Source organism: Chironomus tepperi, unplaced genomic scaffold (assembly GCF_022539635.2).
Source record: "Chironomus tepperi strain 1889 unplaced genomic scaffold, CSIRO-AGI_Ctep_v1 contig_219, whole genome shotgun sequence".
Lineage (NCBI taxonomy): Eukaryota > Metazoa > Arthropoda > Insecta > Diptera > Chironomidae > Chironomus > Chironomus tepperi.
Genome location: NW_027226341.1, coordinates 2616182 through 2627749, shown reverse-complemented (window position 1 = coordinate 2627749; position 11568 = coordinate 2616182). Strand labels below are relative to the sequence as shown.

The window sequence follows — 11568 nt, the reverse complement described above, 5'->3', positions numbered from 1 at the left end:
AGCTGTAATTTAAAAAAGTCCAAAAATTGAAGTGGATGTCCTCTTTTTTTCATTTTAGAATTTATTTATCACAGATTTAAATTATTTTTGAGAGCCGACATTTCGGTCTTGTTGAGAGGCTTTAAGTCAAATCCACTAGGCATAATGTCCATTTCGAGATCTTTGTGTTTCTTCACCATCTGCAGTTGCTCATCTCTCAATTTGTCAATCTCCTTATCAATCTTTCTTTGTTCTGTTAAAAGCAAAAATTAGTTTTTGGAATTAAATTTACATTTGTAGATTAACATACCTTCCATTAATGCATCAATTGCCTTAGGTCGTTCCATTTCAATTAATATAGAGCCAACAGTCATCCACACATTCTTTTCTTCGGATTTTCTTAATTCCCTTAATGCTTCTCGATTGCCCTGCCGTTTCTTATCATACTCAACAATCAGATGTTTATTTTGGAGTATTTGGTCTGCTACTCTTTCATTTTCCAGAATAATTTCATATACTTTGGTATTGACTGACATCTGGAAGAATAAATAGCGGAAAGGATTATGAAAGTTCACGTCTTAGCATTTGTTCGTGTCTCTTTTCTTTTAAGCTTTGTTTTATAATTTCTTTTCGTGTCAAAGCAGGAGGCTGTGATTTAAAATGGACAGCACTGACATCGTTTGCTTTAAAATGAGTAATTTTTGGATCATCTTGTTTTACTCCAAGACCAGTTCGACCTTTTCTCATTACTGTTTTTACTGGATACATTTTTCCATTCTTTCTTGCACCCAACGCAGAATTTCCATCCCATCCAATGGTTTTCATTAATTTAAAACCTTTATTTGAATGAGCAATACCAAATGACTTTATAGTCACATCTGTATTATATTTGCAGCTAAATAAATGGACTGTAGAAGATTGATGGGATTTTGATGATGACTTTTTAATTTTTATCTTACAATCAGGACAATAAAGAGTTCCTTCATTCTGTTCTTCAACTTCTTCGTCGGATGATTCACTGTAGCTATTTTTACTATTGTACTCTTCTATAATATTCAATATATCACTATGATTATTCTTTGTAGCTAATGACAATGCTGTATTTCCTGTCCGATCTTTAAAATCCAAGCTCGCATTATGATTAATTAACAGAGAACGAAAGCTATCAATTGAGCCTTCACAAGCTGATATCATTAGAGCTGTCCATCCAAAATTGTCAACTGCATTAATATCTACATTACTTGATGTTTTAATTAAATTGTCAATTCCTTCTGGATCATTATTTAAAGCCAGACGAAAGAGCTTTTGCTTGCAAAACGGAACTTTCTGTATTTTTTCCTTTTTTATGCTATGAGCAGTACGTGTCTTTTCAATTTTAATTGGATTTGTATTTGAAGTTGAAGGCATATTCAAAACTTCCTGATAAAATTCACTAGACTGAACATTCTCGATTGGATATTTTACTTCTTCCGATTTCACAATTTGTTGATTTTCAGTTCCACTAGATTTAATAAATATTTTAGGCTTAAAATGCACAGATGCCAATGCTCTCCAATTTGCATGCAAGTGATGTACATCATTATCACTTAATTCATCATTTTCTTCCATTTTAAATCACATAGATTACTTAATTTTATTAAAAATTTATTTCCACTTACATTTATTTGTAAACAAAGTCGACAGCTGAAAACGTTCTGAAGAAATGTGCGGCAAAGTAAATTTAAATATTTTTTAACCGTTTGACTTTTACATGCCCCGCTCAAAATTGAGAAACTTGAAAGGGGTCTGAAATTTGAGTAGAGTTGGGATTTCATTAACATTAAATATTTTAACTTACCATTCCATATTGGTATTGTAGATCATTTGTATTGATAAAAAGAACATAAATTATTAGATAGATACGACGCAACAATAATTTTTATATTTCAAGAGAGTAAAGGACGTACATTTTAAAATACCAATTGCTATGTTGAAGTTTTTTGTTTTACTAGTGATTTGTTTTTGGTCAATTAATTCACTTCCAGTAAAAGAGACATCGACTGAAAAGAAACCAGCTGAACATAATGAAGAGGAGAATCCATCACAGAACTTAGAGAATATAATAGGTAATTATTAATTTTATGACACATCTCACTTTTTTCATCATCACAAAATATGTTTTGTTATCTTTACAGAATATGAAAGATACTTAAAGGAAGTAGTTTCTTTACTGGAATCAGATACTGAATTCAGAAAAAAATTAGACTCTGCAAATGAAGCTGACATTAGAAGCGGTAAAATTGCACAAGAACTAGAATTAGTTGATCATAATGTGAGAACTAAACTTGATGAATTAAAGCGTAGTGAATTGGAGCGATTACGTGGCCTTGCAATCCAAATGTATGAGAGAACTAACGAAATAGACAGAAGGCATTTGAAAATTGCCGAGCATCTTGATCATGACAATCAACATACATTTGAAATTGAAGATTTACGGAAACTGATCGTTAAGACAGGCGAAGATTTGGCAGAAGCTGACAGAAGACGTCGCGAAGAGTTCAAGGAATATGAATTGCAAAAAGAATTTGAAAAGCAAGAAAAATTGAGGGAAATGGATGAAGAACATCGTAAAAAATTCGAGGAAGAAGTTAAGCAAATGACTGAAAAGCACAATAAGCATCAAAAAGTTCACCATCCAGGTTCAAAAGATCAACTTGAAGAAGTATGGGAGAAGCAAGATCATATGAGTCCCGAAGATTTTGATCCCAAAAAGTTCTTTATGATGCACGATGTTGATGGAAATGGCTTTTGGGATGAACAAGAAGTCAAAGCTCTTTTCAAGACAGAATTGGATAAGGTTTACCAACAAGGATTACCAGAAGACGATATGCGCGAAAGGGCTGAAGAAATGGAAAGAATGCGAGAGCATGTATTTAAAGAAGCCGACACTGATCGTGACCATCTAATTAGTTTTAATGAATTTATTGACCAAACAAGGAGGCGTGAGTTCCAACAAGACCAAGGTAAATTTTATTACATTTTTTAACGACATCATTATTTGTTTGTACAATTTCGTGCAATATGGCTTTGACAGTGTGCATTTACGTTCAAAAAAATTTTTTTTTGTTTCTGTGCAACAAGCATGTAGTTGTCCATGAATGAAAAAAAAATACACAGATAATTATTGCTGATTTTAAATCACACTGTGATTTAGTGACTAATGTATGCTATTTGTTTACTCGAAATATGTAAAAACCCAGCGTAATATTGTAAAAAATTAATGACGTATTATTTGTTATAGGATGGGATACTGTAGATCAACAGCCTCAATTTTCGCACGATGAATATTTGGAATTCGAAAGAAGAAGACAAGAAGAGATTCAAAGATTAATCGCTGAAGGAAGATTACCACCTCATCCTCAAATGCCTTACGCATATGATCCAAACATGGCTGGTGTAAGTTCTCGTACTTTCTTATTTGATTCATTTAATTTATAATAATAATTATTTTGCTTTAGGGTCAATATCAAGTTCCTCATCCTAATGCAGTTCCTCAATATCATCAGAATGTAGTTCCTGCAAATCAATATCATCCTAATGCAGTCCCACAAAATCATCCAAACGCAGTCCCACAAAATCATCCTAATGCGGTCCCACAAAATCACCAACAACAACAACAACAGCAACCAATTAATCATGGCCAAAATATTCAACAGCAAATGCATCAGCAATATGCTGCACAACAAGCCCAACAAGCTCAACATAATCAACAAATGGGACAAAACGCACAACAGCAACCACCTGTTCAAACTCAACCAAACACAGTACAGCAACCCGTACAAGGCCAACCTAAAGCTTCAATCGAGAAACAACCATCAAATGCTCATCCTCAAACTAATGAAATTCCACATAAACAATAATTTTTACAGTCTGACTCAAATCTTCCTATTTGAACTTTTAGAGAAATTACACTATACATTTTGTACTTCAAACATTTCAAGCATTTCTGCTATCAACTATGGAAATATTCTTTATTTTTCATGCATGCATTTTTTTAAAAAATGAACCGAATGTGTTGAAAACTGACTAAAGTGATTGTGAAAGTTATAAATTCGAGTATAATAATAAATTATAAATTTGTTGAAGGACGAAGAATCTCTTTTGTTGGATATATCTGCAATTCTGTTCATGTAGATAATTACAGCAAGTGTACAAATGACACTAGCTTGTTACCCGAAATATTTATTTTCGTTATTGTTTTCAAACCACTCACTCACTACGAATCTTACGTCTATTTTCATTCATTCATTTACATCTATATTCTTTAATTTCTTTTTGTCATATCAGCAGGTAATTTATTCCTTTGTGAAGAAAAGTCACGTAGCGAAAAATTTTTAATAATGAAAGACTTTTTTTTTTCTTTGAGGAAATTTTCATCTCACCATGTGAATACCACCGTCACTATCATCATCATTTTCATTTTCTTCTTCATACTCATCTACTTGATTTACATAGCTACAGCTGTTCATCGTGTCTCTTTCTAATATTTCATTTATTTCTCGCAAAAGTTCCTCGTGTCTTTTAGCAGAACATAAAGCCGTATCAATTTGTATGGTCTCATCTAATTTATCAATATTCATAACATATTGTAAATGCTTTCTATCATAATGAATTATATTTGTAAATCGATATCCCCACAGTATTTCCGTTGAGAGGTAGCTTGTACGTGCTTGGCACATTTGACCTGTATGTCTCGATATACCCGTCATTGAAGCAACTAATTCAAATCTAAATGATAGGAAGGAATTATGAAAATTATTCAGCAATAGAAGTAATATTAAGCAGTACCTTCTTGCCAGTAAATCCTTTGCACTCATATCATAAAATGGTGATTGCTCGTCAATAAAGTGACAAATTGTCTGCGGCCAAATCAGGAATACTCGTCCATTATTTTCTAATTCGATTCTCTTTTGACCCTTCCCAATTCTTTCACCTTCCGGAGTTATCTGTTCCTCAAATAAGTATGCTCTTATTTTTGTATCAATGGAATGTGATTGATTGAAGTCAGCAACACGAAACAGTAAGCAAAGTCTTCCATCTCGTTGACATATTACTGCTTTCTTACTGAATTTAAAATCTGCGTATTTCGGTGGTCTTACAATTTTTACATAGAATATGCCTACAACTGCTGCATCAATGACTAATCCTAAGATTAATTGTACGATTAACACAAATATAGCTTCAGGACATTGCTCAGTCGGATACCTTGTCGACATAAATATAAAATATTATTGTTTTAAAGAATATTTCATTAATTATGAGATTATAAGTATCTAGCACTAACCAAGTTCCATAGCCTGTAGACACCTGACTTTCAACACTAAATAAGAAAAATCCAGCAAATGATTTGGCTTCAACTATGCATGGAATATGGTCACTTGATACTCGTTCACCATTATCGTCAAATTCAAGGTCACCATTTGCCCATGCTATAACCCAATAAATTAAAGCAAAGAATATCCATGAACCGAAAAAGGCAAAAGCAAAAAATAATAATACATAACGCCACTGTGTCTCTACAAGCGTATGGACGAGATCTTTAATAAATCTATAAGATTTTTCGGGTAGATTCTTTGCATGTACATTACGGTCGCCAGCTTTATTGACTACTCGTGCAGGTTTAATTGATCTAATACCATGATATTGTGGATCTCTTCTATTTCTCAAACTCATCATACTTGGCTCCTTTTTCATTACAATCGGTAGCTGAAAATCTATAGATGAGATTTCACTTTTACTTCGTTATCAGTCCTACACATTTAGATTAAACTTGATTACCCTTAAGCTTATGATTCACATTTTCCCTAAACTTATCGATTTCATCGTATGATGAAGATTGCATTAAAATTGGTGACCATTTGTCTCTTGTCTCATCTTCTTCAGGCATTTTAATTTCAGTTGTGACTAAATTCTTATATGGACTTGTTGATAGCGGTTCCAAAAGTATATTGTCGATTCCAACTGATCTTTGCGGAAGTTCATCACAACGATTAACTTTTATTACAGGCAGTGATACAATTTGTGGAAATGATTTTTTTGGCATGTCTAGGATTACTTTAAATCTTGATTAATGTAATTATTTCTGACACTAACAAATAAGTATTCTCTTATTATATGAGTTTATTCAACCGATATTTATTATTTTTAGTTTGCAAAACAGATGACCAGTCATCAAATGCCACAATATGACCGATATTTCATATAAAAAATTTCTTTCTCTCCGAGAACACAGACAAAACAGACTTCCAGTAAATTATTGACGACAAAAAATAATGCTTTATAATTTAAACGTACGACATCTAAGCTATGCCTAAATGTGACTGATTACTTGAAATATTTCTCTCGCATTTTTTTATTATCACAAAATGAGAATACCAAAACAAAGCTTAAATCGTGGTGATGATAAGGGATTCTATATGAGTGATGTCTATCTTTTGTGGGATAAGGAAAGCTAGATCTGATTCATCGATTTATTAACTCAGGGTTAAGTTGTATGATAAGAGTTATGGATCCATGAAATTTATGATTAAAAACCTACGATCGACTTGTAACAAATTTTGCGGATCATACTGGGAAACATGTCATTAGTCGTTGTAGTTCTAGTAATTAACTAGAAATTATGTCAAGTTGTTCACTCAGGATTAAGGCTAATGACACTTTAACAAGTGAAGGTTCGCCAAGTCTCCCACTTAAATCTAGAGTAACAGTTTATAGTTGGATCAGTAGACAATGTCCAGTTAGTAACTAGACCTAAGGTAGACTAATGACAAATTATACCGAATGTTACTAGATGACTAGGAAATGTGACTAATTGACCGAAGGTCTAGTTCATAACTAGACTCATAATAATTCATAACTTAATTGACATTTCTGCCAAAAGTCCACAAACGGGAGTAATCATCATTTCCAGTACATATCTAGTTCCATCCAGTTGATGTCTAGTTGTAGCATATTTCCGTCCACTCATGTATGATTCGAAATGAGGAAATGAAGTCTGATTTTCGAAAGACATCATTGATCAACGACGTCTGATACTATGAAAAGGCTCATGTTATAGTAAATATTATGAAAAAATTTATTATCAATATTAATTATGTGTGAATAAAATTGCATTTATTCTCTTTCTGGTCTTCAAGTGTAAGTCAATTTTATACATACATACATAAATGTCATAATGAGAGGGAAATGTGGAACGAGATGAATCATGTTACAATATTGTTTACTAGCAGAAGTAGTCGATTAAAGATTATTTCTTACGTTACGCTGTCGAAAAAGAAATATTTATTTCTATAACAAAACATCGAGGATCTTTAAAAAATGTCAAATGTAATAAATGGCTTAAAATTTCTTAGGTATATTCAAATGAGGTAAATGTACGAGTGTATGAAATGAGACAAAATTTAAATAGGCCAAAAATATATAAATTAATGATGAAGAAAAATAAGTTTAGGTTGCAATTAGATACACTCAATCAGGTGATTCCTCATTTTCATGCCAAAAGATTTCATCGGTGCCCCAGTATGAATATTTGACAAAATAAGTCTTCATCATAAGCATACAAATGAAAAAAGTATATATATTTTTTTGTTTTTACAAGACACACTTCATACTTCCGGACATCTCAAAATAAAAGCGTGTAAAAATTGAGAGCACTTCTCATTGTTTTCAATTGAAGGCAATCAAGATGTTTATAATAAATTATCTTTGGGTTTCAAAATATATACTATATTACTAAGAAAATAAGATACTTTGTTTTACTTTCCTGTCAATTCCTTATTCGTTCGGTGGGATATTTTATGAATCATCCTTACCAGATATATTTTATGAAGAAAATGATGATATTGTTTTTGAAACAATTCTTGGTAGCCACATTGGGGTCAAAATTGAAAAGTATGTCAAAAACTCATCTGATTATACTGAGCAGATAAGCAGCATGCTCTTCTAAATGAGCGTACTCATGAGTAAACTCGATCAATGTAATTGAGAATGTTCAATTTGATGAGTATACTCATTAGCATACTTTTTGTATGTTCGGGTATAATTTAATGTTGACATTGACTGTGACTTATAATATTTTCGACAGGCAACACAAATTAAAAAATCATTTACGACACCAAAAGTCTCGACCTTAGTAAGGATGACCTTTTTATGGTTAAAAGTTTGGATACACAGTTCCGAAATTACCATTTTTAGATAATTTGTGTAACAAATGTCTAGCTACAATGACTTCTATTGACATTCGGATGCGATTAGTCTTCCCTGTAACTAGACATCGACTAGACAAATCAGCTAGACTCGGGATACCCTTCACAATATACTTGAGATCGCGATGATATTTTGAGTATCACTACACTAGTAAGTAGTTTAAAAATAATTTTTACTTGAAAAATAAAAGATTACCCACCACTGGCTCAGTACAATACAGACAAACGAAATGAATATTTGGCATCATTTTCCATTTTTACCCCAATGTGGTTCCAATACGCAGTAAATTCGAATAAAAATAATCTTTGCTTTCAATTGATTGTAAAATTTTCACATGAGCATTTTGTGGAAATTATAAATCTAAAGTCATGAGTGCAAAACTGAAAATTTGCTTTCCTGCTGTGAGCGAGAGAAATTAAATATGAAATTAAGCCATGATGATGAGAAGAATTGCGTTTTTTTTCACGTTCAAAAATATTGATTTCATCATATACCAACTTTATTTTAACAAAAATCAAGCTATTCAAAGGATTTATCTGAATTTCAAATTATTATCCATAAAAATCATGGTTGGGAGATCCTGGAAAGAATTTATGCTTATTGTAGCATCTGGATACAAAGGTCATTAAATAATTAGCACTTCATGGTTTATAGCTAGATCTTTTAATTACCAACTTTTTGGAATGAGAATTATAATTTTCAGTTTGTATTCCTTAATGCTTAAAATAAATAAAGTCTATGTAACTGAAAGTGAGAAACTGATTTAATCCAGTGCTGTTTAAATTGATTCAGCTTCATTTTCACTAATAGTGTTCCAAGTTGTTCATTCTCATCAAGAAAACTGTACTAAAACTGACCATTTCCATTATATCCACAAAAAATTCACTTTTTCATCAAGCAATCACATCAGCCAGTCAAAACAATTTACTTACCCGACCTGTTTCTTTGGCTCACAAGATAAAAGAATCTGAAAAAATAAAATTTTCTTAAAACTCAAATTAATTCATTTCCTGCTACAAAAATTTAAGTCAAATTTCAAAAGAATCATTTTCATGATGTTATGATTTACTTAAATCCTGGAATTATCGGTTTGTAAATATTCTCATGAAATGTTACTTATAAACATTTCACAGATATTCAATAGATTTCTTTTGGTAAAGTCTTTTTGCATATAAATGCGAGAACTAAATTATCTCTGAAATCTTGTTTTGCAATTTTGATTTAGGTACCTGAAATGAAAAAAATAAAATGGTTTATAATAAATTTGATTAATATTCAAATGAGGAAAATAAAATTAATTTGATCAGGAACCGTTCAATACATTTGCTTAGGTGTCTCTTTGTTTGTATCCCTAACAGTCATACTCACTTAAATAAGCTTGCTCATGAGTATAATCAATCAATATCAACATAATCATGCTCCTTGTCTGATCTGGGATGTAATGTATCTCAAATATCACAGAAGTAAAGGTTATGCACAATGTTTTAGCTATAAAAAATTCGAGTGCTCGAAGTCAAGTCAAGTTAAGTCAACTTTTCCCAACATGATTTGACTCGAATTTGAATTCTGAAAATTCACAGACTCGAAATTTATCTAAATAGTCTGTGAATATGTCTAATCTACGCTTTGTTTTTGTCAAGAAGCTGCTCCATCATGTCTGATAAACAAGCATATGATAGACATTAATAAAAAAGTAACACGATTAGTTACACATTTATATTATTCGTATATAGCACCGAATGTCGTCAGAATCAGACTTGCTCTTGTTTTTACTCACTTTTATGAGATAGATAGAAATAAATAAGTGGAAAGTGTTAAAAAAATTGCATCTATATTCATATTTACGACTACGTAGAGAGAAGATCTGTATAACATGTGAAGGAGAATACACATGTGATGATGAAAAAGAAGAAACAAATTTTCTTTTAAAAATAGCCTACCTTTATTTAAATTATAATTCTCCTTTATGTATGTAAATCGTCACTGGTCAGTGAATTGTAAATTTCCTTCTCCGAAATGTAATTGTGAAAACAATTAAATTGCACATCAAATTATACTCAAAATGTAGGAGTGGAAGCAGATGAAAATGACCGGCTAGCTAATCAACAAAATTGCAAATGCAAGGAAAAATACAATTTTTCCATTCGTTATTTCCAAACAAATGATTCCACACATTGCGGAATCATCTGCTGACTCATGTGTTTACATTTAAAATCCACTTCCCTGCTCGTTATATGCTTTGACTTTACTAGCTTTTTAACGATACAGTAAGCTTACAATTTCCTCTTGATATTCTTTCATGTTTGAAATTTTGGATGATACCTAACAAATTTCATGTTGAGATTTTTTTATCAGATAATCTCACGATCTCAAATTCTCATAATAATGGAGTTGCTACACAAGACACCCGATAACAACAAATTAAATAAAAACGTTTCTATTTTCTTTCTTTTTTTTTGAGTGAAGAAAAGAAGAAAGAAGTAAAAATATAATTCTAAAATTAGAACTGACTGTCCATTTTCAATTCAAAACCGTGTGTACCGATTCTCAATATTTTCTTTTCTTCCTTTAAACATCAAATGAAGAGAAAGAAAAATAATATCATCAGTTTTCAGCTTTAAGTATATAAGCGGGTAAATAATATGTTTATATACGTAAAGAATAAGACTTTTGGGTCTATTTTTTTTTTTGGCAAGCATTTCCCTTACGTTTGAAAACCCCAATAATTGAATTGTGATGACAAAAAAAAAACTATTTTTTCCTCTTAAGCATCACAGTTGTGAAAAAAAGTTTGTTTGCTTCTTTGTATATGCATCACAGTTACGAAATAGAATTTTATATCCTCTTGATGTTCTTAATTATTCATTTATTATTATTTTAATGGAAATCACCTGCGAGGTTGAGATGCAATATTTGATGAAAAATTAACATGATGATAACATTTCTTATTTTACTCATTTTCACGTAGGATGTTTACTTTCCTCTTTTATTTTTCAGTTTACAATTTAGGTTAATGTTTTCTTAATATATACATTAACTTTTGAAAGATATTCATGCATTTTTTATCATATTTTTTCATGCCAATCTATATGAGATGTCTATGAACTGTCTTCACTCACTACTTCGCTTTCAGAAATGTCTTTTGACATCATACAGTTGACGCAACTTCGACAAATTAAGTAACTGACGTTTGAATGGTCTTATCCAATTCAATTGATTTCCTTTTCAAAATGAATAGTTTTATATTGGTGATAAGAGACTTAATTTAAGTCAAACTTTGTTAATGGTTAAAGAAGTCCCAAGAAATCATGGAAAGAAGCTGTCGGAAGGGATAGCATTTCATTT

At 31.4% G+C, this 11568-nt stretch overlaps 4 protein-coding genes across 4 annotated transcripts; 1 reads left to right on the top strand and 3 right to left on the bottom strand.

Annotated features, from left to right (window-relative positions):
• Positions 1-43: 43 nt before the first annotated feature.
• Positions 44-1724, bottom strand: Pdrg1 (Pdrg1 prefoldin-like subunit). The gene is made up of 3 exons (XM_070640278.1): positions 1638-1724; positions 290-515; positions 44-232 (listed from the first exon to the last, which is right to left on the bottom strand). Exons 2-3 carry the CDS (start codon positions 513-515, stop codon positions 69-71), a joined length of 390 nt encoding a protein of 129 aa, XP_070496379.1. The 5' UTR covers positions 1638-1724; the 3' UTR covers positions 44-68.
• Positions 403-1631, bottom strand: LOC139090540 (G patch domain and ankyrin repeat-containing protein 1 homolog). The gene has a single exon (XM_070640277.1). It carries the CDS (start codon positions 1585-1587, stop codon positions 541-543), a length of 1047 nt encoding a protein of 348 aa, XP_070496378.1. The 5' UTR covers positions 1588-1631; the 3' UTR covers positions 403-540.
• A 15-nt stretch (positions 1725-1739) lies between the features above and the next one.
• On the top strand, positions 1740-4113 carry NUCB1 (Nucleobindin 1). Its single transcript, XM_070640275.1, has 4 exons — positions 1740-2084; positions 2154-2981; positions 3260-3414; positions 3477-4113. Exons 1-4 carry the CDS (start codon positions 1946-1948, stop codon positions 3876-3878), a joined length of 1524 nt encoding a protein of 507 aa, XP_070496376.1. The 5' UTR covers positions 1740-1945; the 3' UTR covers positions 3879-4113.
• LOC139090539 (G protein-activated inward rectifier potassium channel 4-like) lies at positions 2962-6346 on the bottom strand. The gene is made up of 4 exons (XM_070640276.1): positions 5797-6346; positions 5303-5732; positions 4807-5223; positions 2962-4746 (listed from the first exon to the last, which is right to left on the bottom strand). The coding sequence occupies exons 1-4, from the start codon at positions 6059-6061 to the stop codon at positions 4392-4394; spliced, it is 1467 nt and encodes a 488-aa protein (XP_070496377.1). The 5' UTR covers positions 6062-6346; the 3' UTR covers positions 2962-4391.
• Positions 6347-11568: the final 5222 nt, after the last annotated feature.